This window comes from Accipiter gentilis, chromosome 1 (genome assembly GCF_929443795.1).
Source record: "Accipiter gentilis chromosome 1, bAccGen1.1, whole genome shotgun sequence".
Lineage (NCBI taxonomy): Eukaryota > Metazoa > Chordata > Aves > Accipitriformes > Accipitridae > Astur > Astur gentilis.
This window is the reverse complement of record NC_064880.1, coordinates 14,910,499-14,937,102: the sequence shown is the minus strand read 5'-3', so window position 1 is coordinate 14,937,102 and position 26,604 is coordinate 14,910,499. Positions and strand designations below refer to the sequence as shown.

General features: G+C 42.3%; 1 protein-coding gene across 1 annotated transcript in view; it reads right to left on the bottom strand.

Annotated features, from left to right (window-relative positions):
- ABCA12 (ATP binding cassette subfamily A member 12) overlaps positions 1 to 26,604 on the bottom strand; it is a gene marked incomplete at its 5' end in the record, with an annotated part of 115,755 nt that overhangs the window by 17,969 nt on the left and 71,182 nt on the right. Inside the window, 20 exons of the mRNA XM_049816934.1 lie at positions 351 to 456; positions 1,871 to 1,958; positions 2,895 to 3,022; positions 5,149 to 5,242; positions 6,250 to 6,336; positions 7,545 to 7,797; positions 9,154 to 9,292; positions 10,469 to 10,693; positions 12,328 to 12,488; positions 12,860 to 13,056; positions 13,693 to 13,911; positions 15,459 to 15,636; positions 16,404 to 16,559; positions 17,264 to 17,398; positions 17,500 to 17,569; positions 18,346 to 18,675; positions 20,004 to 20,118; positions 22,705 to 23,020; positions 24,519 to 24,698; positions 26,065 to 26,155. Coding sequence (XP_049672891.1) covers positions 351 to 456; positions 1,871 to 1,958; positions 2,895 to 3,022; positions 5,149 to 5,242; positions 6,250 to 6,336; positions 7,545 to 7,797; positions 9,154 to 9,292; positions 10,469 to 10,693; positions 12,328 to 12,488; positions 12,860 to 13,056; positions 13,693 to 13,911; positions 15,459 to 15,636; positions 16,404 to 16,559; positions 17,264 to 17,398; positions 17,500 to 17,569; positions 18,346 to 18,675; positions 20,004 to 20,118; positions 22,705 to 23,020; positions 24,519 to 24,698; positions 26,065 to 26,155 — 3,268 coding nt within the window. The remainder of the gene's footprint in view (positions 1 to 350; positions 457 to 1,870; positions 1,959 to 2,894; positions 3,023 to 5,148; positions 5,243 to 6,249; positions 6,337 to 7,544; positions 7,798 to 9,153; positions 9,293 to 10,468; positions 10,694 to 12,327; positions 12,489 to 12,859; positions 13,057 to 13,692; positions 13,912 to 15,458; positions 15,637 to 16,403; positions 16,560 to 17,263; positions 17,399 to 17,499; positions 17,570 to 18,345; positions 18,676 to 20,003; positions 20,119 to 22,704; positions 23,021 to 24,518; positions 24,699 to 26,064; positions 26,156 to 26,604) is intronic.

Below are 26,604 nucleotides of genomic sequence, written 5' to 3'. Positions count from 1 at the left end.
AAAGTAGCCTTTCTATGCATAACTAATGGGCACCTATCAACAGACAGCTATTTCAGTACCATGATGAGAGGCAATAAATCAAATAGCAACCATTGGCATTTTTTGGATGAAGGAAACGTCTTATGTAGGAGCTGGGGTCCTCCTTGTCCAGCTCCCCTGAGTCTTTGACTAAGACAAATGAAATATGTGATTTATTCGTGGTTTTCCATTCCGTTTTAAAGGAATTGCATAATTGGGAATAAAGAAATGCCCTCACTGAAGTCAAGGTAAGTGTTGTTATCAGTTTCGACAGAACTAGGATATTCCCCCCAAAGGGGAGAAATTATCTGCTGATGTAAAGGGACACTTACCATATCTGGAAGTCTCATTTTTTGGCAAGTTAGCTCGAAGAATGAAGTTGTTCAAGCTGTTGAGATAGGCTGGAAGACTATGATAACCTTCAGGATTATACCACACCTGCACGCAATTGAGAAATTGAAACAATTTGGGAGAGAAATTGTTACTGATAACATTTTGGGTTGTCTGCTTGCACAAATGAATCATTCCATGGTTGTTATCTAAAGTCATAAGCTCTACAAGTTAAAGTCCAATGATTAAACCACATCAAGTACTGAATGAGTAAAAAAGCACGTTTCACCTTCAGCCCAAGCAGTCCCATCAGCTTAATTTGCCTTCTGGGAGAGAAGAAAGAAGCACTAGCTGGATATGTGAAATAAAGTGTACAGAAATTTGGTTTCTTCTCTGTAATAACTTGCTCAGATGTGATGAACACCAGCAGCAGGGACTTCCCAAAGAAGGCTAAGCAGTCAAATGTCTAGCACCTCTTTGAAAGCCAGGGGGACAAAGGTTGCTTTAGGGCAAAAAATAGCCAGTCGTCACCTTCTCATTCAGCGACAGCCCTTCCCTCCCCATGATAACTTTTCTTGCCTATACCACGATAAACCCTGAGGACTGAGGGGAAAAATCAGATGACAGGACATGCACTTTGGGGTATTGACAATCACCTACTTTAGGCACAACCCACAGCACCGAGGTTGGAGGTGTAAGTTACCTACCAAAGGACAGAGAGCTTAGGCTATTAAGGTTAGAGGCTTAAACACAGACTACAGCACCCACCTTTGCATATCCCCAAGTCCTGTGTGCTCAGTGATTTCATTCTCCTTGCCCTAGCAGAGCAAGGACTGAAGTCTGCCCTGCTTCCAACACTATCAAGTTTTCCAGGTATTAAATATGACATGTGATAAGCAAACAGCTATAGCTTTCAGATCTAAGATGAAGCTGTAAGATTGGAGGGGTGAAAACATCTGCAAATTCATTACACAAGCTCTGAGTGTTAGTGAAACAAACCTTTTTGAATTAGTGAAATTCCCTTTTGGAGCCACCTCTGAAAACAGCACTGCTCTTGCAGGAACACTCTCCTGGTAGCTAGGTTTTGCAATAAGATCATAGGAACCTGTCAAAAAACTTGCATTTCCCTGCTACCTCAAATTTCTGCCTTAGTGCTTTTAACACTGATGTGTTACAACATTTTCACTGAGCAGAAACGGAGAAACGGGTATATCGGAATGCACCAGCCAGCCGTAGTTAAGGTACATACACTCTCTCATGAGATAAAGGTGCTAATTGATCTTTTCACCTCTGTATAATAAAGTTATGGCAGCAGAAAAATTGTCTCCTGCTAGCAAGAGAAGTCAGACCAATAAAGCAGAATGGGGAGAGGCAAGGAAATGAACTGCAAGTCATCTCTCCCATGCCAAGCTGCAGATTTCAGAGGGTTTCACTTTATTTTCTGAAATATCCCTGAACTCAACATCACTTCTCCTGGGTCCCACACTTTCCATGCTAGGATGAACAGATCCAGGTTAGTTACCTTAGTCAATGTTCTGTTGGGGGGCACCGGCTTGATATCGAACTGGAGATCTGTTGTTAAAGGCAGCCCAAAGCTCCAGCCACCATACCTGATGGAAAACCAGAGGGAAATGCATTACTATCCTCATTCAAAAGCTTTAATACCTTTGGTTGGTGCATGTTAGCATGCCACTGTCATACCAGTTAATTGTAGCTTGACTTTAAAGAATTTATCCCAGTACATAGTGTGTGGCCAAGCCAAAACTGCTACAGGAGCCCTTATTTGGGGGAAAAAAGGGAAACAGGAACTTGGCAGCACTATCACAAAACTGTTCTGCAAGCCTCCATTTGAGAAACATTTTGGAGCTGTGTGGACTTCTAACCCACCTGCCTACCACACAGGAATAAGATGACTGCTTCTTACCCCAAAGATGAGCAGCTTAGTTTAAATCAATGGCAGATGAAACATATTCCTTGACAACTTTGATGGCAGGCTATTTCTGCCCCAAGACACGCTATGCAGCTGTGTTGCAGAGTCCAGACACACTAATAGCTCTAACAGCTCCATGGCGCAAGAAAACTTTCAGCCTCTAATTTCACTGGAACGGATGCACATGTTTAGAGTGAAGAACACGCTGAGACTCTTCAGAGAATCAAACTTGGAGGAAAGTCTCTCCCCAGTGTTTACTTCATAGAATCATATAGAATTCATGACAGGCTGCGTCAGATTTTCCTCTTTTTAAGCATTTCTGAGTCAGACAAAGGCTTGTCTGCAGATGCAGCCAACAATGTATCAGATGATTGACGGGCTATCCCCAGGCTATCTCTGCTATGATCAAGCAGAGTACTTGCATGAACCTTTATCTTTAACTCCATGATTGCAGGACATTTTATCTCCTTTCACCAGATTCATGGAGACCACCAGCAGAGAGGCCCTTCTAAACCCCTACTGCACTGTCACCTCTTCAAGCACAGTGGATGCGATATGTATAAGAGGCTGCTCCCAGTGCAATTCAGAGGAGAAGGACTAGAGATTTATGCTGTACCGTTTTTGCAGGAAGTCTTTTGTAGTTGCCAGAATGTAGGTCTCCACATTGTGCCCTGTGAGGTTATAAAGTGTCCGCGTGGAGAAGGTCCTTCTGTGTGGGGGAGTGTAGTTCGTCTGTGGACATGTCTGAGAGGAAAGAAATTGTCCTGGTTTCAGCTGGGATAGAGTTAACTGCCTTCCTAGTAAGTAGCTGGTACAGTGCTATGTTTTGAGTTCAGTATGCGAAGAATGTTGATAACACACTGATGTTTTCAGTTGTTGCTCAGTAGTGTTTAGACTATAGTCAAGGATTTTTTCAGCTTCTCATGCCCAGCCAGGGCACAAGAAGTTGGCACAGGACACAACCAGGGCACCTGACCCAAACTGGCCAACGGTGTATTCCATACCATGGAACGTCCCGTCTAGTATAGGAACTGGGAAGTGGGGGGGGCAGGGAATCGCCGCTCAGGGACTGGTGGGGTGTCAGTCGGCGGGTGGTGAGCAATTGCCCTGTGCATCATTTGTACATTCCAATCTTTTTATTACTACTGTTGTCATTGTACTAGAGTTATCATTATCATTATTAGTTTCTTCTTTTCTGTTCTATTAAACCATTCTTATCTCAACCCACGAGTTTTACTTCTTTTTCCCGATTTTCTCCCCCATCCCACTGGATGGGGCGGGGGGGGAGTGAGTGAGCGGCTGCGTGGTGCTTAGTTGCTGGCTGCGGTTAAACCACGACAGAAATAAACAAAAATGTTAGTGTCTGTGTTTTAACTATAAACTATCATATCAGGACAAGATTGAGAGCAGGCAATGGCAACATTCTGGTCCTGGGACTAATGCCTACAGAAGGCGATTCGCAAATCAGGGTGCAAAGACACAGGGTGTACATCCCTGCACGCTGTCCTGAACATAGTGAGGTGCTTAAAAACATTTGCCTAAATCTACAGTGCAGTTCTACTGACATCAGTAAGACCTTGAAATGTGCTTCATGCTACATAGGAAGATTTTTGCTGAATTAAGGCTGATCCTACTTAGCAGAGCAGCAGAGTGACTGCACAGACAACTGCAGAGGGCAGAACAACTCACAGAGCAGAAAACTCTGTGATGGCCTCAAACTCTCATCTTGCATTTCACAGCATCTAGACTCTACATTTTTGCTTTACTGTCAGTCTTTGGGAATATTTCCCCGAGCCTCAGAGAAACCCTGGATTAGTCCTGAATATATAATTTAACGTGCTGAGGGTCAAAGTCACATTGACTGTTTTGTAAGGTTGAAGTGTCTTACCAGACAGCATGCTAGCTGCTTCTTTCAGCTCATCTATAACAAAAACCCTGGCCTCCTCCATTGTGTATCTGTTCATAACTTTGCATCAGAATATGTAAAATAGCTTCCTTCATGCTGAAGAACACTTGCCTGTGCCTGCTAGAAGTGAGAGTCAGTGTTGAACATCATCCTGACTTACCCAAGAAATGATGCCAATGCACTTCATTTCACATCATTAAAAGTATGTCCAGAAAACTGCATAAAATAGCTGCATTTTAAGGAATGACTAGGAACAATCCACTAAGTACATGCTTTATCTTACAAGTGGCATCACACTGCACCATCAGTCTGATTTCCTACTAGAAAAAATCTGAAGACAGGTGAACAGCACGGGAGGGAGGAGAGCTCAACTTCAAACTGGACTGTAAAATGGTAACATCCTTGGGACAGAGGATGTTTCCCCATGTGCATGTAAAGACACTAAGCCCAGCAGTGCCCATATCTGGTACTGTATGTACCACTGTAAAGCAAATAACTAGTACTATTAATCATCACTATTTATGGTACAGTGCAGAGTAAAAGCAGATGGATCTAGACTTTGGATAAAGTTAAATTCTGAAGAGCCAACAACAATAATAGCTGTGCTTTCATATAATGACAGTGCTTGTATAAAATGCAATTTTCCTCTTGAATACATGTTCACCTGTGCTAAATGGGACAACGATACAGCATGCAAAAACACCGTTAAACCTTTCCCACCATGGGGAGTAAGACAGATACATTAGCATGTGAATCTTCTGAGGATGCTCTTTCCCTTCGTGTCCCCAAACTGGTGCAGACAGTGGTTATCCAGTGTACAAATTCAACAAGGCCAAAAAGAGACAGGAGGAATTTGAACACTGAGTTCCCCTTAGTGTCATGCCTGCCCACAAAACCACTCCCAACCTACAAGCCCCCCAAATATCCCCCCAAAGCCCCGCACTTTCGGGTTTATTCAAGTTACCTGGATGCCATCTGTGCAGTTGCAGGCAGAATACTTAGTTCTCTGGTTTCCACTGATAATCCACTGGCCAAGCATGTCCTCCTTTAAACACTGCCTGAAAATGAACACATTTTCCTCTGAGGTTCTCTATGCTCAGGTGTGCAAACAATGCTAATTGCTGTCATGTTTAATGACAGCAAGGATAGCAGTGAGTAGCTTCAGCAGAAAAGCAGACCTTCTTGTCAGCTCCGGATGCTTCAGGGAATACCCATCCTCCCACCGTCTTCAGTGCCTCTCGGCAGAGAGCCCTCACTACTGCTCTCTGTGCCTGGATTTGTTCAGCTGATTAGAAGGAATCCAGACACCAATTCATTCCCACAGTAGACAGTGTAAGGAGTTAGCACGCAAAGGCCAAAATCATTTTACAGTGCAGAAATAACAGCTATTGTCATTGCAATAACTGGGAAGTCCTGCAATGGACTGTATTGACTAGGCAGTCACTGTAAATACTCAGTAGAAATATTTACCTGCAGATACGAGCATGCAAGTCTGCCCAGGATTTTACTACCAATTCTTTGAAAAATTATCTGTAGGGCCTGAAACAAACCAGCCCTCATGGCAGAGCTTCTAGATACAGATAACAAAAGCTATGCTGAGAACTTCCTGGGTGGGCTCAGTGTTATAATTGGGACCGGGTCCTGGGACTGTGTGGAACTTTCAGTCTCAGCCTTAAAGCAGAGTAGTTTCCTGTCTTCAAGGATATCTACTGTTCTGTAATTGACAGATGCAAGCCTTTGCTCCAAGCCGCATGGGAGCCATGTGGGCTCTCGGCGGGGCTGAGGTCTGCTTCACACCAGTCATGACTATACAGCTCTCTGCTCAGAACTGACTTGCATCCTGTCAGCTCAAGTCCATGAGCAGCACAAGCTTGTGCCTGCCTGCAAAAGGCCAGTTAGACATCTCCTAATGAGCTGAAAGAGTCTGCAAGTCAATCTGAAGAGAGGCAGGAGATTATTTTTTTTTCTCTGCAAAGATAGTTATTAAGGTCTAATGGCTAATGGTGTTATGTCAATTCTCTTGCAGATTTGGAATTTAAATGGAAGAAAACCAAGAACTACTTACGAATTGCTTTCATTCATGCATGTGTTATCTGTTCCAGGGAAAGCAAGCATCGAAGTGACTAAAGCATCTGTGGTTTCATTAAAATTCCTAAGAGTTAACAAAGGAAAAAAAAAAAACAGGAAAATGTTCAAGGTACTTCCACTACCACTGAGCAGAGGAAACCTGTATCTGAATGCAGGATTTAAGATGTTAAATAAATGATTATTTGTGGTGCTAGCCCTGCAAATCACTTAAGTACATGCAGTACCTGAGGACAGTCACACAGGTTTAAAAGGACTGCTCATTGCTTAGAACTGCACAGCTACTCCAGTGATTTGCTGCCACTAGATCTAAGCAAGATACTGATGAACTTTTGGACAATCAAGATTCTGTTTCCAGGGAAAAAGCATCTACTGCAATTTTCAGGCACTACTTCCAGTCTTGTCTCAATCAGCTCTCTCCTCTGTGATGTCCCTTTGGTTTTGGTCATTCAAGAAAATGCTTCTCACTTCTGACCCAGATCTCCAGCAATGATTCATCAGGAGAAGCAGAGAACATTAGGAACAGAGGACTCAGACATGCAGTTCTGGCTCATTCCCCCATCTAGCAGGACTGAAGTGGAAAGGCATGAGCAGTCCTGGGCAAGAATACCTAAGAGCACACATACTTGCTTTAGAGTAAAATTTTATACTTCCAACTTAAAGCTGAGAACCAGTAGAGAAAGACAGCTGTTTGCTTCATAAAATCAGAATGATAGAAATTATAATCATTTTGGTAATAGGATTTTTAAGCACAATGAAATAATTCAGTGGTGACATCTTAATCACACTGAAAAAGCGCACACCCTTCAAATTGACTGCGTGCCTTGGATGAGCGGGGCTTGGGCAGAAAAGCATGCAGACAGTTCACAAGATTAATAGAATTTGATCTCAGAGTTGTAATGTTGGAGACAAATGACCTCTATTTCACATCGGGGGAAAAGTATATACATTAAGAAAATCCCTGTGGGACAGTATGGCTGTCACAGGGCCAGAGGACTCCAATGGGAAACACAAAGAATATTCCTCACATATTTCCCAGCGAATTCCAACTGAAAGGTTGTTTTTCTAAAGCTTTCTGATTGCTGATCTGAGCCAAGCCATCACCCCCAGAGATCCTTTAGGAACAGGATTTCTACACATTATCTGCATAACATAACTACACAGATAACATAGCTACATGTTCTCTGTGTAACACCTTTCCACTGGGTGTGCTTAGAAATAATCTTGATGGTTTACAAACAAATGGGTTTAAGGATCACAAAGAACACCACTCACCCAAAGAAGTCTGCCTGGTCGGATGTGCCGTACAGAGAGGGGGAAAGAATCAGTTCAGGATATTCAGTCTCCTTAGTTCTCAGAGTCCCAAGCCCCATCGCAGCCATCACAAAGAGGACTGGGAGGACAATCTGAGCAACGAAGCCTCTGACATCCCGCCGGGTATGGTGGAATCTCTTAATGAACAAGGCTGATGTCTTCTTAAGCAGCAATGGCAAACCCTGCAGGCTTTTTGATCTAATCAGGAGCTGATCTGTGTACAAAAGAATGCATTTTTCATGGATCAGTATTTGTGAAAAGCAGGGAATTGATGGTTATAGTACCCTGGGAGTACATTTAGTTTCCTGCACTCCTCTTACAGATGGCAAATCAAAACTACTAAGCTGGAACATACACAGGGGTCAGGCTTGGGACAGGACTCAGATTTTGGCTCTTGAGTCATAAGCTCACGTGACACCAGTTTTTTTGTTTAATTTCAAATGCGTACATGTAGTGAATCCATTTTGAGATCTTGCAAGAGGAACACAGGCTTCCAGATGCAAGAAATTATCTACATCCTACCTACCCAGCTGCAACTTACAGGGGAAACATATTATTCTATTATATTTGCAAACTGAAAATTTTCATAATTTAGAAAGCAGGTCCTCAGACAAATCACTAAGGGAATTAATCCTGAAATAAGAAAACAAGGCACATAAACCAGTTATCTTTTGCATGGACAGGGTTGTGGTATACTAAAAGCAGAGCCAAATCCTGTGCAACCTGTTCCTCTTTATGAAACGTTAACCTATATGATACAACATGAAGCAAATCCTTTTCAGTCCTCTCGTTAGGGGTGACACAAACCACTTCTCTATGCATATGAGTTACTGTTTACAGTAACATTTACAGTGCAGGTCAGCTTTGAGAAGTGAGTACGAAAATATCCCTTTGCTGTCCCTTGGATGCCTCCCTAACTATAAATCATAAATTTATAAATACAAAAAATGTTTCTACTCTGAGAAGCATTTCAACCAGTTATTTGCTCATTTTTGGGCCATGCCACCTTTTGCAGCTCTCAAACCCTCAGAGATAGTGGTGTAGCTTGATTTTCTTCTGCATGTGAATTTATCCCACTGTCTGGCCCTTTGAGCTGTTTTACCATACTGCAATGGCTGAGACACAGCAAAAAGCAGCAAGGAGGACCCATCTCAGAGCTCTGCTGCTTTTGCAACAGGCTAAGGGGTTTCCACAAAGTTTCTCTCCAATTCTACTAGTTATGTAGAAACAATTCTCTACAACATCAATTTCTGCAATTACTTTCAGAGGTATACATTTGCTCTTGCACCCACACACTGTATTTGATTAGATTAGAACCTGGATCAGTTTAAGGGAAGGCAGATGCAAACAAAACCCCTCTGTAATTTATTCTGTGATTCAGACTATTCCAGACCAGTGGATCTAACCAACTGTTGAGTGCTGTCCTTCTAGTGATTTATTGGTTTTGTGGTTCCTGGTTGGGTGAAATGTGGTTTTCAACAAAGAAAGAAGATGGGGAGTTCAGTCAGTCCATCTGTCACTGTTTGCATCTGCAACAAATCTGGAATAAAACCTGGAGGTAATTTAGTACCGTCTCTTTCTGTGAAGGTATCTGAGCTCATAGACATTTCGTCACTGCCAGTTTGAGCACTGGCTCCAGGCAGCTGTTGGGGCAATTCAGCATCTTCTTGCTTGTCCTTCACTAGCTCTTTTGTCAGATTGAGAAACACCTATGGAGCAAGAAAATATGAAGGAAAATTGGTCCAAATGACTCCATTTACCAAAACAATAATGAGAATCCACTCTCCTACTTTGTAGCTGTAGTTGGTGCAGCAATTGTGAATTACAATCCTTTCTGTTCCCTTTGTGCTCTGCAAGAGAAATTAACTTTTTTCCGGTATAAAATTGTTGTTGTCCAGCTCCTTGTCACCTCCTGTCTCTCTTCTGCTGCAGCAGTGGAAACTTAAACCTTTGCAGCTGCACCCTGGACTTACCTTGTCCTAACACCACCTGCTATGTGAATACTGAGTAGGTATAAACGAAGCTGCATTTCAGCTTGGGCCCTACATAACTCTACTCCCTCCACACCCACACAGTGAGTAGCGCACAGACAGCTCTCCCTGCATGGCACCAGTGAAGAAACCAGGAGGGCTGTTTCCCTGCAATATTTTCCCCTCTAGCCTCTGAACAATCCCAGCTGCCTCCATGCTCAGAGTGTGCACATTCGTGGCACTCAAGCTGCACGTGGTACATGCTGTGTAACTCATTCTTGCTGCTTTAGGAAAAAAACTTAAAAGCAAGCAAGAATTCCTGAGCAGAAACTTTAACAATCTTCCTCCCTCCTTTCTGCAAGACAAGGGTCATCACTGCTCATAATTTATTTTTATTTCTGATGCAACTAAATGTTTATTTGACCAGAGATTTCCCCTGGGCAGAAAGGTGCCTGTGTTACTCCAAGATGCACCAGGTGACTCACTTGTATAATACAGCATCTATGCTGAAGTTCATCATTTAGATGGTTTGCTAACTCCCTCCTTCCTGGCTGCATCTGCAGACAAACCCAGACTCGCGGAGACCAGGAGAATAGTTCAAAGAGAAACACATCATTGCTCTTTCTCCTTAGTCTAACTCCAGTATCTCATTTTCTGAGTAAAAGCCAAAAAGCTGTTAGCAAGGTCAGACAGTGGTACACTTTGTGCATTAGTACATGTACAGATTTATGAATATATCTACACACTCACATGTTTGTAAGTGTAACACAGTGAACAGCAAAACCACTTCTTCCCCTGCTTGCAACTCTTACTTCCAAAACATGCCACTGTCTAGCCCAGAAAGCAGAGCTACACAGTGCTGTGAAGTTAATCTCCATAACATTTCATTAAATCAAGCAGACCCTGAGCTCATACCTCTTCCACGGTTGTGTTTGAAATTCCGTAGCAACCAAGGTGGAGATCACTCAAGCTGGTATCGAGGGCTCTGAGAAGTGCCTGGTAGGCCCCTGAGACTGTGGACTTGAAGGGGGGAAGCACATACACAAGCTCTCCACCAATATCCTCCTTGAGATAAGCCTCTGGGAGGTGGGACTGGATCAAGGAGGTCACTGTTGTGGTGTCACACTCCTCTATCATGTTCTGAAAAAGAAGGAAAACACCAAGAGGGTTGCAACATCAAACTTCTACCGTGGGTTTAGCCCAAATTCTGTCCCTCAGCATAATCGGTAGGTGAGCTCAATCCAGGTATGCAACATTTGAAGTTAAATAGCAAAAGGAGATGAAAGTGGGTTTCTGGCCCTTGAAGAGGGAGGTGTGGCACTATGTCCATCTTGGTCCATCCAAGACCTTACTGCGCTCCCTCTGTCTACAGAGACACTGGGATTGGGCTGAATCAACCACTTTGCACTATGTAGAGGGTTTGAAGTACAACAGAGAAAAAGCCTAGCCACAAGAGAGCTGACACCTGAACTTGGCTGCCAGCACAAATACACTCTTTCCCATGAAAAATGAGGCTTGCACGTGGGTATTTTTTCATTTTCTCTATCTATACTGTCAGCAATTTGGAAGAGAGAATGATCTCTTATGGTATCTGCACGTTATTCTGCATGCTGGGGCTACCAACAGCACTGTAATAAATGCTATCAAGAGCAGAGTTCCCTCCTCTTTGCAAGCAGAACATTTTGCCTCAGGCCAGATACTATCGATGGACTCTTCCCATCTGCTTTATTCCTCTGAACTCCAGAATTCACACTATGCACACAGCCTTGCCTTTAACCCTCAAGGAGACACTATTCTTTTTCAATAAAGCAGAGCACTGACTTTCCTGTTTTCCAAAGGCCATGGAGGCTGGTCTGGTGGCTCCACTGGAGACCCTCTCTCTGCTTCAAGGGAAGTGAAGGCCACACGTTCTGTTAGCATCTCTCACCAAGAAGCAGCGTGCTCACATCCAGATCCTCAATAGTTGTTTGGTACCACTACCATCCTTGGATCTGTCACTCAGCTCCTGCCGATATAGCTGTAGATGCCTGCATCCCTGAACAAGCCTTGATGGCCCCTCTCAGAGAAGAAGCTGCGGAGACCTCTAGCTCAGCTCCATGCAGGCTTGCAAACAGGAAAATCTCTGCCTCTGCCCCCAGCAGTGCCTACTGTGGTGACTGTGCTCATGGGATACGAAAGGGAGCTAAGGCCTAGCAGGGAAGAGAGGATAAAAAGGGCTGCATCGTGCACCTGGGATACAGGAGGCACAAGTTCAGACCTCCGCCTTATCTATTAGAGCTGCAAGGCTTTGTGTAGAGGGGCTGAAGCTAAGACTCCTGTGTTTTAGGGAACTCTCTCTGTTTCTGAAGGAAACTTATTTATTAAAAAAGCATGTGAATTCCAGCATGGGACAGGCAGAGTGAGCTGGAGAGCAGAGTGCACTGTAACCCAGGTATCTCAGTGGTTGAGCAATATGAAAAAGTGATCTTACTGGCAGCCCAAGGAAACAGTCCAGCATATTCTTGAACCTGTGTGGCCAAAACCAAGGGTGTAAATCCAAAATATATCCCCACTTTCACCTGGGCATAAAGTGGTTGAATTAAGAAGTTATTCCATAAAAGTGAAATTATACTGGAACAACCATTCCACTGCAGACATCTAAGACTGACATGAACCTTCTGCAGCGTGCTTCATTTCTGTGGGACACTATGACATGCCTCCTTCCTTCCTGTCATACAACTGGTTCAGTTTCCCACCCAAGATGCTGAAAATTTAGGACCAACTCAGACACAAACCTTCTTTTTTGTGAGTGTCAGGTGGTATCCATCACCAAACGTTTCCTTGAGGTAGAATGGCGAACCACAACATTTGAGCCCTCCATGCTCTAGGAAGGCGATTCGGTCACTCAGAACTTCTGCTTCATCCAAGTGATGTGTTGAGAGAATGATGGTTCTGCCTGGAAAAAACAAAGCTGATGTCAGCCACCACAGAATAAATATATGTGATTACATGAGACAGGTGAAAGCTATGCTGAATGAGGGGACACAGAGTATCAGGTGAAAATCAACTGCGCTTTTTTGCAATTGGATGAAAGGCAACATTAAAGAGAAGCTGAAAGTTACTGTATTGTAAATTGTGTATTATGGTAAAGTTACTTTTCAAATGAACCTGTGAATTTACAGAAACCAACCAGGATGCACCCAGAGGGCCTGCAAAATCCCGGTCTCCCACAGTTCCTTCTCTGTGGTCTCCAAAACCCATAAGTCAAACCCACTGATACCATGAATCACCTTTGCCACTGGGCAGCATCTTGTCTCATCACAGTACCTTTTTTATTCTTGGAGATAATTTCCCAAATACTTCTCCGAGAGCATGGATCCACCCCTGTGGTTGGTTCATCTAGTATCACCACCCTCGATCCACCCAGGAGAGCAATAGCTATAGATAACTTCCTCTTTGTTCCCCCAGACAGGGAGCCGGCTAGCTTGTGACGATGGCTGTACAGTCCAGTCTCCTTCAAAGTCCTTGAAAACAAAGAAAAAACAATGCCCAAAGGTTGTCCTTCAGGTATCTTTTAAAGACAGGGAATCTGAAAATACCCCAAACCCCATAATTGCAAATGAAAAACTGCTCAAACTGACTGGTCACAGTGCAGGGAGATGATTCACCCTGTAGCTCAGTCACTGGGATTTTAATTTAAAACATTTTTTTAGGATGTTTTCAAAGTTTCCATCTGACAAGTCAAGGTTAAAGGCTCAACCTCATCACCTGAGAACACCAAGATCCAAACTCCCTGGGATGTTCTGGCTGCTTCACTTCTCTGCAGAACCAATAAAGCTGACACTATCTTTCTGCCCGGTTGATTAAATCTCTTTCTGGGGAAAATTGTAAAGCAGCAAGGACTAGATCCTGAGACCTATAAATTAATCTCCAGAGAATTGCCACAGAAGGTTATAAACCCCCTGGAGAAGAGACATTGTTTTTTTACAGCCACAGATACCAATATATTCCTCTAGTTAGACCAAGGCATTATTTGAACTCTACACTGGATCTGCAACACTTCTCAAAACCATTCATTTGAGCTTTGCAGTGGCAATAGCACTACCACACAACAATTTTGACAGCCGTCTCTCCCTTCTACAACGCTGCTATTTTTATACCTCTTCACTTCTTGGTAGAGCTCCTGTTTACTCCAGTGAGGGACTTTAATGTACCCGTAGAGCAGCAGGTGTTCTTTCGTGGTGAGGTAGTTAAAGAGAACATTGTGCTGCATACACACACCCATGTTCTTCCTGATAACCTCCTGGTCAGTCCTGATGTCTTTGCCATACACAAAGATAGTACCTGATGATGTAGGGAACAACCCAGTCAAAATAGATCTGAAAGGGAAAAAAAAATAGAAAAGGAAGTTAGAAAAAGGAGAAAGCCATAGGTAATTTTTTCACATGGTCCTGTACCTATCGCCACTTTCAAAGTTTCCTTACATCACCATCACACTTCTTCCAGCCAGACACTACTGACCACTGCTGCTTCTGCTGTCTGACCATGCTTTGGCAGAGCGGTGGCCAATTAACATCAAAGGACATCCTCGCACCCCTCTGCAGAAATGCAAGAGCAAGTACCAAGCTCACACACTGAGCTCTGCCTACTTTTCACATGTACTTTTATCTTCTTCAGCCTTCATCTCCCAAAGTCAGAGCATTGCATATCCCATTCATTAATATTCGTGAATGCCCTTGACTTCCAATTTAATCACTGGGAATTCATATAATGCAGTTACTCTTCATTCTTTGAGGTTTATCTGCCGCATCCAGACAGCCTTATATTGCTAACCACAACAGAGATTGAAAACCACATTTTCATCTTACTAACCACATCAGAGCACAAAAACATGATTTCACTGCCATTATTAACAAGACATGGGAGAGGACTTCCAGACAAGACACTCACAGTGGGCAGCACTTTCATCTAGTTCAAGCAAATAATTACCTACCTAGGAATACCCAACAGACCCAAGTCAAACACCTTCTGCTCAGAATAACTACTTGCACATTACAGGTCATTTTTGGTGCTGTCCTGCAGGGACTAAAGGGAGAAGATGTGTCTCAGACTGCCCTTCACTCTCCCAGAGCTTCTCTCTCCTGGGACTTTTAACCATCATTAGAAAGGAAAGAAGTAACTTACTTCTGACCTTACTCAGAATTTGAAGCCTGCACTAAGTTTCAAGAAGCTATTATACTTTTCTGCGTATCACCTTTGCCTACACTTTGCAAACAGGATATGAGATGAATTGATAATGAGCTGAGATGAAGTACACATCTGTCTTACTCATTTTGGCTCTTCTGAGGCTTCTATTTATCAGCTTAATGTTGCTTTCAGAGTGATGCACATATATATCAGTGGAAAAATCAAGTTCTACAGGTCTGTTTAAGTGCTGTTATCTAATAACTCAAACAACAATTTATAAATGGCAAGGCTGGAAGGGCCGAAATGCCCATGTATTAACCCACTGCCATTCCAGCCCAGCCAACACATGAGTTTGTACAGCTGAAGTATACCTTTATTAAGCTTTCTTGCTAATATCACTTCAACTTTGGTGTGTGCAAAAGCTACCCGCAGTTTTCAGAACAACCTAACCCCAGGGACCCGTGTCATGGAATGAAATGCTAGAACAGTTGTTGTGCTGTGTATTACAGGTATCCCACCAGATTAAAAAGCATGTTCCTAAGCAGAAAAGAACTTTTAATTCTAATAGATGAAGGGACTGCTGAGGTCATCCATGAGCAAGATAAAACTACAAGAGAGATTTGGCCTAATAAAGTATCTTATTTAGTCTCCCAACACTGAAGAGCCCCACTTGCTCTTTCATTCACCCAATCATGCCCCACAGTATATAAAAAAACCCCCAGCTTTAAAGGATACGCACATGGTTGTAGTTTTCCCGGCTCCATTGTGTCCCAGTAGGGAAGTGATATTCCCTTCATAGAAGTTGAGGCTGAGGTTGTCCACTGCAGCTTTGGATCCATAAACCTTTGTTATACCACAGAGGGAGACTCCCAAGGTGAGATCAGTGGGCTCTGGTTCCAGGTGAGGTGGGGGGGCACCTTCGACATCAAAGGGAAGGGTCAGAGGACAGTTGCTGCACTACAGCAGGTGTTTTTGCTACTTTTTCACCTCAGAAATAAGCAGGGTTTTTAAAAACAAAAGACAGCAAAAGTAGGTGCCTTTCAGCTGGGAATGTAGAGAACATTTTACAAGATCTGTATCATTCTCTCTGGGATTTCTCCTTTTTACTTCTGCAGCTTCTAATAATTCTTGATGATAAGCATTAATCGCTTTTAAAAAGGTCTCATATTTAAATGTTTTGGAGCACCTAACTTAAATTTATACTAAGCAAGCACAGTAAATTGGAGAACATACAGCAAAACTACTGAGCTATTTTCAGTTAGGTAGAATCAGTGAGATTTTATGTGTTCTCACAGTATTTTACAGGCTAAATATTTGAAGAGATGAACAAAGAAGCACTCATCCCTTTTGCCATATGGAAACCTGTATTTGCTTGCACAAACCAAAGCGTATTTCTACACAGAGCATTGTAGACTGATATATATGCATCTAAGGTAACTGCCCAACTACAACATACACAAATATGCATGTGAAAATCAGTACTGGATTTCCACACCACAAAGGAAGAACAAGTATAATTTAAAAGCCAAATCTCCATTCACGTAAGTAATAGCTTCCAATTTTTCCTGAGCTGCAAAATAAGGATGAATAGAGAAATGTGCTGAGTATGGTGCCCCTTTACAAATTTGGCTTCGTTTACCTTAAACGTAAGTTAGTATCTCTACCTCATCTAGCATTCACATACATATCTTATTGTTGAGGGTGGCTTCTTTCCTTAACATCAGCTTGGTGAAGAGAAGGCCTCTTCGTTTCTCATTCCAGAAGGGGAGGTAACTGTTGTATTCGACCCAGTAAGATGGAAGCAACGGGAAATACCAGGGAGCAGCCATGCCATATCTACCTGCAAGGAGAAGAGGAAACTCATTCAGATATCTGTTTCTGAGGAAGTATCACTACTGAGGAACACTCAAAATAGCAAAAATAAACTCCACCGAGGTCTCTCCCCTCTTGATGTGCTCATGTACTACTGATACTTGGTGGAGAATTTGCCCAATTGACACAATAGTAAGCATTCACTAATTTGTTATTCTGAGTAACTTCATAGCTGGAGGGCAGGAGTACTTTACATTTTCCACTGGGTAGATTTCCGTATGCCAGTGGACTGCTTCATTAGGTGGTAAAGAAAAGCAAAAGACAAATGTACTGGCTCTTGCCCAAGGCAGGAATTACTTTTTGAAATCAAATTATGTAAGTAACACAACACAAAATCACTCAACTGACAAATGCAGGCTAACATGCTCTGTTCTCATTTTCACTGAGCAGACCGCAAACACATCCTCCCATGTCCTTGGCTTCAGCTTCTTCAGGAGACCTACCTACCCATGTGATAAGCAGAGGGACCCTAATTCTCCCTTGCTCTGCTCTGTCTCAGTTTCATTAATACTCTCAGACATCTACAAAGTCATGCTCCCTTTGATCTAGAAACAGAGGTGTCCTCTATGTGCACACTGTCTTACTGCCTGAACCATAGAATTGGCTAGTGGTGTATTCATTGTTTTCCAAAAGAGATGGTACAGTGCCAGCCTCAATGCTTTGTATCCTTACCTGGGAAAACATTCCTTATATACCATCCCAGGATGAAGTAAATGAAAGAGTCTATCAGAATGAGCCAGCACATCCAGCCAAAGGAAGTGTTGTCTCCAATCATTGGGGACTTATACATGTTGTCCCACTGCAGACCTGCAGAAAGGAATTTAGAAATACAAACAGAATCCATATTAGTTAATGAAATGTTACAACCATGGGAGCTTAAAGCCTAGTTTTGTCTACAATAAACATACCTATGCCCTGTGCCTCATATCGGGCAATGTATTGGCTTGCATAACTGAATGCAGTTGGAGACAACAGACTCTGCGGAATAAATAAAATTGAAAAAAAGAACTTATGAATTAGTCTCAAAGAGAAATCAAGTCAGTCAACCAATAAGTTACCTCATTGGCTTGGTCCAGTAGCCAGAAAAATTAGTGGGTTTCTTTTTCCAACAGTCACAAAGAGCACTGGACCAGGCTTATGATGGGTAACACTTCTGGTGATGGGCTGTAATGTCTTCTTAGAGCCTGCCTGCCTTTTGCTTCCACACCCAGGACCCAACTTCAACTCTCATACAGGGCTTTAGCTGAGGCTTCTGAAACACAGGCTGACTTCTGGAACCCAATACTTACCTTTTTCCACCCTTGGTAAGAAACAAGGCTTTACATCTATTTCCACGGCTAGGAATTTGAGACACATGAAACTAAAGGACGAGCAGAGCCAGCCCTCCTTCACAGCCCTGCTACCTAAACTCTTTGCTGAGACAGCCTCATTTTTCACAGTGCTTTTGCTTTGCAACTCAAAAGGGCAAAGTACATAGCTCAAGCCACTCTGATTCAGCTGGCAGGTGGGAACTCACTAAAATTCCACAAGTATTGCTTTCAGTCATGGGACACGATTAATTCAGGTGTCCCTCAAACAGGCCATAGCTAACACTCCTGTCGTGCTGTCATACCTGTCAACACCCACTGATGGAATTTAGAAAGGCACCCAACTCATGTATATTTGTGACACAAGCTATAATAAGAGCTGAAGTTTATTGAAGGTGAGTGTCTGCTTCATACACATGGTCTCTGTCATTGAAAAGCAGAACTTACCAGTAGGCTCTTCACAGAGAAGCTCAAATGATTCTCGATGACAAGCAACACGATGAAGGGGAAGAAGGTGAGGATGTACACGAGACTGCCCACCAAGGCTGCTATGTTGGTGTTATTGAAGAAAACACTGATGAAGTAGCTCATGGCTATGATGGACAGGCTGTAGTCCATAAGGTACAGGAACAGGAGCACTGTGTTTGTTTTAGGAAGGATGTCACCCACTTTTAGAACAATGATGAGGAAGGTGATAGTAATTAGAAGGAAGATGGCACACTCTATGAACCAGGCAATGAAATGGCTGCTGGCATTAACACCCATCATTTTCATGTACTACAGAGAGAAAGGTGAAAAAAAGAATCACAAATGACAACTGTTTACTAAGAGATCTTTCTGCTGACACTGAACTGTTTCTTTTTTCAGTTTCTGGACAGGGCATGCAACCAAATTATGCTCTTTCATACTTTCATATATGGCATGTTGTTAACCAGGGAGAAACCATGCACTCACATTCCTGGAATGCCCTAGGTTTGCAAAGCAGTCTATTGCAAAAGAACAGCACAGACAGGATTTGCAAGTATGAAGCATTGCAGCCCACAAGCTCCAAAGCAACTTCTGGGTTTAGATTTGTAACTTTTCTAAAGTATTTCAGTTATTTTTTAAAATAATGCTAACCAATCCAATGGCTTGCGTGTAACAGCTCTTAAGTATCTTTGAAACCAAACCATTTCCCACACAACCTCAAGACAACGAATAATAGCTAAATTATGATGGTTATGAGGAAGCAATATATTATATTAGCTGATGATCAAGTCCACAAGACTTGTATAAAACTGTATTGTTAAAGCCAAAAGAAACCACAGGTGCTGGTGTCTTGTTGCAGATTATTACACACCTAAAAAGACTACTGACACCCTAGTTCTTAGAGACTGTGAAACTGGGTTCCCTAAACTAGAGTAGCTGGCTGTCAGCTAGCCACTGGGGTTCACTCATTTTCAATCTTATCAGTTCATAGAGTGCTCTTTCTTGGAAATGTTTTTGGTGAATCAGTATTTGTTTCCATGGTATCAGATAAAACCCAAATCTGCTTGAGCTTTTGTTGCTTGCTGAAGCTTAGTTTTACAGAAGTTCTTTGCTGCTCATCTCTGTTGATGGTGTTCACACCGAAAACCTGAGTTAATTTAATAAATTCCCTATGTCTCAATGTCATTTCTTTTCCAATAGACAATGTGAATGAAGAACTTCATTTCAGAGAAGCTAATGTAATATGTACCACCTTCTGAAATATTAAGTATAATAACTTCAAGGATAGGAAATAAGTCACTTTTCATGTCTTTTTCCCCAATAGGTATGACTCAGTCAATTTTTAGAGAGCTTTAAATCTTCATAAAACTTGTAATTTTGTGAGGTGCCCATGTTTCCAGTGTTCAGAACTGCAAAGCAATATTCTCACCACTTGAAGGGCAAATGACCAGCATTTCTGTGGTTTTGAGCTTGGTGACAATGTCAGAATTCAAACACTTCAGGTCAAACAATAGGTATTTGGTATATTATTTTCTTTAATGCTTGTTTTGCTTCATTTAATATTGCACGAGACATACTACCAACTAATAAGGAAAATCTGTTTATAATATTGCACACCCCAGAAAGTTTCACCATACCTCATAAAGTCTCAGATCTTTCTCTTGAACAAGTGTTTTAACAAAATCAGCTATAAACAGCACCCAGGCAGCCATCAGAGCAAATGGAAGAGAGTAGGTCACGCTGGTTAAGAACCTGTAAAAGGCAAATGCAGGCTTTAGCTGAATATGAAATGTTCTGGGGATTAAGGTTTTATACAGAATATATTTTTCAGAATAATACTTTGGCACAGGAGAAGACATGCTTATATTTCAAAAAATGGAGCATAATTAATAATTACAAATAAGGCTATTTTGCCACTGCATCGGATTTTCTATTCATGAAACTCCTGACTGTTCAAAACTGTTTTCTCTTTAGGGATTTCCAGATGCATTCTGGAAGTTTTGCTTAGCAGCACCACTGGCAGGAGCAGGAACTGCCACGGGCAGTGGCATCTCCTGGCTCTCCGATGGGGTGCACCCCATTTTGAAACATCTCAGCAGCCATCCATAATTCCCACTTCTGTTAATAGATATAATGGCCAAATTTTGTTACCAGGCCATATTTTCCTGGTGCCGGAATTTGGATATAGGTGCTTCCCCTCAGGGGAATACCTTCCCCCACGGGACAAGTATTGCAGATCCAGGTCTACAATGTGGGCTTCACAATTCTTGGCTCCTCACTTTAGTTAAAATCTCTTTTCTGTGCCAAATGTGCACAGAAAAAAGACAACAACAGCCAACAGTAAATTTCTCTTTTTGTGATGGGAAGCAAGTTTTTATAGCAGGAGACTCACTTCATTTTATCTACAGGGCTTATGCTTTCCTCCCTCATTTCTAAACCTGGCTTAAAAAAATAATTCAGTATTATTCCTGGGAAAGGTTTAATGTACAACAACAGTAAGAAATTAATATGATTACATTTCTTTTTAAATTTTCTTACCTGTAAAGCCAAAAATTTCCCATAAACCAGCGCTTTCAGGAAATGCTTCCATGCAAATGAAGCCATATTTATAAAGAACAATGAAAAGGCATTTCAGTAGCTCTACTAGTTCTTTGTTGTTTGGGGTTTTTTTTGGCTACCACCTTGTGCATGATCTCTAGGCTATTAAAAATTCAGCATTTCCCATCACCTTCTGTATACTGGTATATATATTCCCTCCTCTTCCCTACAGGATGGTAACTATGCAATAACAATCGATAAACAGTCATTTTATGATGACTTCTACTGGATGCAAATCCACAGCCTTTAGGTATTTTAATAATTGAGCAAACTCATGTCCCTCCGAATCTGGCGTGGGGATGGAAACCCGAAGGCAAGCGATTTTCTCAGCAGCCCAAGAACAAGAAAAGGAGCAGATAGCACTATAGTAAATGCCTCCAGCAGCCAGTTAATCATTGTACAAAACTATCTCACAGCAATAATCCACGTATTTGCTGCAAGAAGCTGACACTTGGTTTGAATGCTTACTGCCTGTGTACTTGCAGGCACTTTGCGTGCTGTTACCTTGAGAAGAGTTTATAGGTCCCCAGCTCTCTTAAGCGACAGGCTGACACAGGAAGCTAATGAGTCTGCTATAGATCCTACAGCTATAGCTCCCAGATAATATTTTAGCTTACGCAGTAGTCACGCAGGCTTTTCAATAGAAAGAGCTCCTAGGTCTAGTCTGTACTTTTGGTCCAAGGGAGACCCTCATGTCAGGCCGGAGCGACCATCCAACCTAACCGATACTATTTGCTGAAGATCCTTCAGTGCTTTCTGATGGACATAGAAATCCCTTCCCTGTGTGTTTTCCACTCAGTTTGGCCACCAGCTGTGGTCAGGGTAATAACTCTTAGGAAGTACCATGTTGCCAGCTTTCCAACACAGACCAAAATTGCCTTGCCAGAGGGGCAGGTCCTCAGCTGTGAGAGATTTGCTTCTCTCTATTGCATTTGGCAGAGATGCAGTTTACACTAGCTGCAGATCTGGCTCAAGATGAGCGGAAAGGAAGATGATCCAAGACTTTTTGATCTGCTTCACCATTCAAATCTTATTCTGGTCCACACACAGTTCACGCTGCACTGCTCTGTATAACAGGCTGTTAACCCTCAGTGCATCAAAAGCTTCTCTGTCCTCCCTCATTATTGCAGAAATGAATGGTACAATTTCATCTTCCCTCTTATCCTTCTTAAAGAATCTGATAGGCACCTGTATTGAGAACTATTCACTATACACTGAACATTAGCTAGAATCACTGGAATGAATAACAAATAGCACAGCTGGATAGCGATCTCTAGGAACAAAGCTCATAAACCTAGGGACTCTTTTTTTTTTTGCCCAGTAAATACATTTCCCAAGTTCTGCTGCATTGTCTGCATGTAAACATCAGCAGAACAAGTCAACACTTGTATTCAACCCAAGCCCTGCCAACCCCAGCCTCAGTTCCACCAGGTGTAGTAAAACAGGTACAGCAAATTTTACCTGCTGTAAAACCTATAGTTACCATGACAATTCAGGTACATACAGAGCACTGAAAACAAAAGATTAGGCAAACTAAACATAGACCATTTATACTAGAGTCCAAAATTCCCTATTTTGTTCAGACACTTTGAAAAAAAACCAAAACAAAACAAACACCAAATGAAATTATTTCTGTGCCATGTGAACACGGTATTAAGGAGACCAGCGCAGCTGGTGAACTCCACCAGTCAGACAAGATGAGCTTACACAAAGCATGAGACAAAAACCACACAAACTTACATATCTTTATTGTAGCAGGGGTAAGGCATGGCCTGGACTTGAACAGCTATTTCCTCTGGATTCTTGCCAGTCTGTAACTCAATAATGGCTCTTTCAATGCTGTCCTGGATATAAATAAATGCACGGCTGTAAATCTGGCTTTGTGAGGTGGAATTATGCGGGCCCACTGTCCAGATGCGCTCCCTTATTCTGTTGGTGGTTTGCGTGATCCTGCTGCTCATTCGGATGGTGTAGTTGAGCACAGGAGGGAGGGTCAAGTGCCCATAAACTGAGCGTCCAGGGCTGCTACGACTTGAAGGCAGCTTGAAAATGATACCTCGGAAAAGAAAGGGAAAAGGCTTTCCTTCAGAGTCAGCAGCACAGGAGCAGTACACACAGATACGTAGGAACTAATTTTTATAAACCTTTTCTACATTGCAATCCATCATTTCATTTCTTTGCTGCACAAATAATGCTCACATGAGTAGGCTGCTTATCGAGGGTCTAGAAGCGGAAACTATACATCACTGCAGCTACTCATACTTTCAAATGTGACCAATGATTCTGGGTGTGAAAGACACCCCTCTGGGTGCCTTTAAATCTTCTCCCACTGAGCACTCAAAACCAAAGGCTCTTGAAATAACCAGCTGTATTTGGAAAAATCTTGCTGTTAACATGACTGTCAGATATCTGTTAGGTATGTCACTCAGCACACGCACCTCTCATGAATGTGCCCAAAGGTACTCTATCAGTAGAGCTCACATAGTGATGCTGTAACATAAAAACCTCAGGAATGCAGTGTTGAAAATTGTTCATGACCTACACATGTATTTTTGTGCCCACACAAATTCCTGCAAAGCTGAGATGTGTAAGAATATAAAAGCTTTGCAAATTCCTGTTACAAAATGGCATGCTGTAGATACAGTTTGACAGACAGGACTTTTTTTCCTTTAAAATGTCTGTTTGAGTAGAGGCTATACCACAGAAGTTTTTCTCTCCAGAATATTTTTCTTGATTATTCCATAAGTAAAGCATACGATGGAATGGAGGACAAACATGGAAGAAAAATGCTTTTATGGGAATGGACAAATATTATCAGGGTCTGAAGTTCCAAGAAAAGAAAAATTATTTATGAGGTATAAAACCAAACAGGTCACAGGACTTATAAGTAAATATTAATTGAGGAGATATTAGGGATTCTTTAAAAATTAAGGCACATTTGTAACATTCAAATTAATATATGTTCCTATTCTCTACTCCTCCCTGCCTCTCTCTGTGGTCTGATCTGAAGCTGCAGTCCAACCCCACAAATGTGAGAAGTGACTGGAAAGACCCAATATAATATTGCAGTGTCTGGCTGGAACATCTCAAGAGCTTTCTGACCTTCTAATAAATTGAGCTGTCTCATGTTTGGAGTTGATCTTAAAGGTCTTTTCCAACGTAAATGATTCTGTGATTCCATGAGATCTTTCTTGATTAAAACATCTTTTCCCATGGGGGGCTGAAAGAAGGCAGCTGTCATGAAGCACTCCTAAGGGCAGTGAAATTTCATTCAAACTGATAATAAACTAGGCGAAAACACCAGTTGACCAAAGGTTTTCTATATAGACAGTGGAGGTGTAAGAGATGAGGAGGTATAAAAAGGAGAGTGTAAAGCACTGCCATAAGGAGGCCTCAGTGTGCAGGTCCCACACACACTGGCTCCAAATCGATTGCTGTGCGGTGGGAGCTGTGACCACAACAGCTGCTGGTGGAAAGCCAAACTTCTTATTCTGGACTCCCACCCTGTACCAGGCTAACTTTAATTTACAGGGGCATTTGAGACTGTCACATACTTGCAAAAAGCTCGTTCTTCAGAAAGAGCTCTTTAGCCACCATTTCCATTTCCTCTAAGTTTCTGACTGCCTGAATGCGATTAAATGAGACACAGGAGGACACATTTACAGCAAGGGTAGCTAATGTATTCAGCTGATTGACAATGTCAACGTTGTTCTGTAATTCCAGCCGAATATCATCTGGAAAAAAAACAAAACAAAACACAAACAAAACCAGCAGCATCACTACACACAGCAAAAAATCCATCACATCATTCCATTCTTTACACTAACAATGACACTAGAAAGGAAGAAAAAACCCACCGTACTAAACATTAAGTGTACAATACATTTCTGCACTTAGCAGTGCAATGAAGGCAAGTTGTTGACCCATTTTTTATGTTAATCATTTGTACTATGCTTGTGAGTTCGCCTTTGGGTGGATGCCAGCAATGGGATGTGACAGCCATCCCAAATCAGAAGTTGCTACTAACCTGCTGAGGTTTTAGACTCGCATATGGTGCTCACCATTCATTCCACATCTTATGGTTTTTGATGTAATCAACTCCTCTGTTGAGCTGCTCTGTCTCAGGGGAGAATGTGCTTTATCCAAGCACATCTAGGAAAAGTTATGTCTGTTGTGCTGATGTGTGTACTAAACCTGATAATGCAGTTTAATAAAGATGCTGCTGTTTCCTGGCTGTTTTAAAAGGTGACTGCATAATGCAGTGTAACTAATATGGAACAGCTGCTGCAAGCACGATGATTTTATGGGGAGTTAAGACAGGAGATGCTACTCATGAAATAACACAGGGGTCATCACGAGCAGTATGTAAATATCCTTCTGACTGCAACAGACTACAACTGCTCTTGGTTTATGCTGGGTTTTGCTGGCATAATCCAGATTTATGTTGACTTCAATGAGTAGGGCCACTCATTGAAAAAGCAGGTAGAGACAGTAAGACCAGCTAGGAAGGGACTGTGATCACTGTGCTGTGCACTAACAGGGGATGTATGCACCACCGCTGTTGGCTGATAATTCCCAGAGTGCAGATCAGCAACTCCCACCTTGAAGGACCATCCAAGACCACCAGAAAACAGCAAATTCCAGCAGAGCATCTCCTGTAATGATGCCTCTGGCTTCATCAGTCTGGGTACTTTTATCTGATCCCTTGCTTTTCTGCTCTGAAAAACTTTTAAGTTGAACCCTGATGTGATGCAAGTGAGCTCTCCACGACATTTCCCAGGAGAGTCCCAGGTAGCTCATTTGAAGTGATAATTATGGCTAAACAGTGTCCTCCAGTGGCCACACTCAGCTGCAGAGATTCCCATCCTACTATCCCTTCAACACTCACGAGAAACGTCTTTTCATACAAGCCCTTTGCTTTCTAAGTCTTTTCCCATAGACCACAAGACTTTTGAATCACAGCTGTGATTGCCTTGCACTAAAGTATCTGATACTGACCAGAGAAGAGCAGTAGCAGAGCATGGCTACAGTTTGATGACTCTGGGGCTCCGAGACCTGAAGTGCAAATAGGAGGGCAACACATGTGGTGGAACAACTTACCCAGTTCGTTTATTTGACTCAGGAGTTCAGCTGCATCCAAATCCACCATCAGCTTGATAAAGACCTGCACAAAGGGATTCTGCAGGGTGTTCTATAAACAAGCAAAAAGAAAAAGCATCAGTTTGATCAGAAGCCCCTTGAGCTTATTCAGTGTATTTCTAAAATACAACAGACCAGCTACCTTCACTGAGCATTTCTTCAGCCCCCTCCTACTCCTTTCCTGACATTCCATATTTCACTCTGTGTATCAGGATAGGGAAATGTTAGCAATGAAAATGTCATACAGAGCCCTGTGAGTACAAGCTAGTGTTTCTTGGAGTCAAGAGAAGATGCCTACTAAGTCTCCACGAGGCACTAGAGTCCCATGGAAAAACTGTGAATAATCTTTGTTATTCTAAAAGTGCAGTACATTTCACTTGTGTCTGCTTAAGTCCTGTGAACACAGCCTGAGCATAATGGGTAGGGGACCAAAATTCAGCTTGGAGACCGGTAGACAGATTTTTGTTTGGCTGAATAGTTTATTATTCTACCAATGAGCAC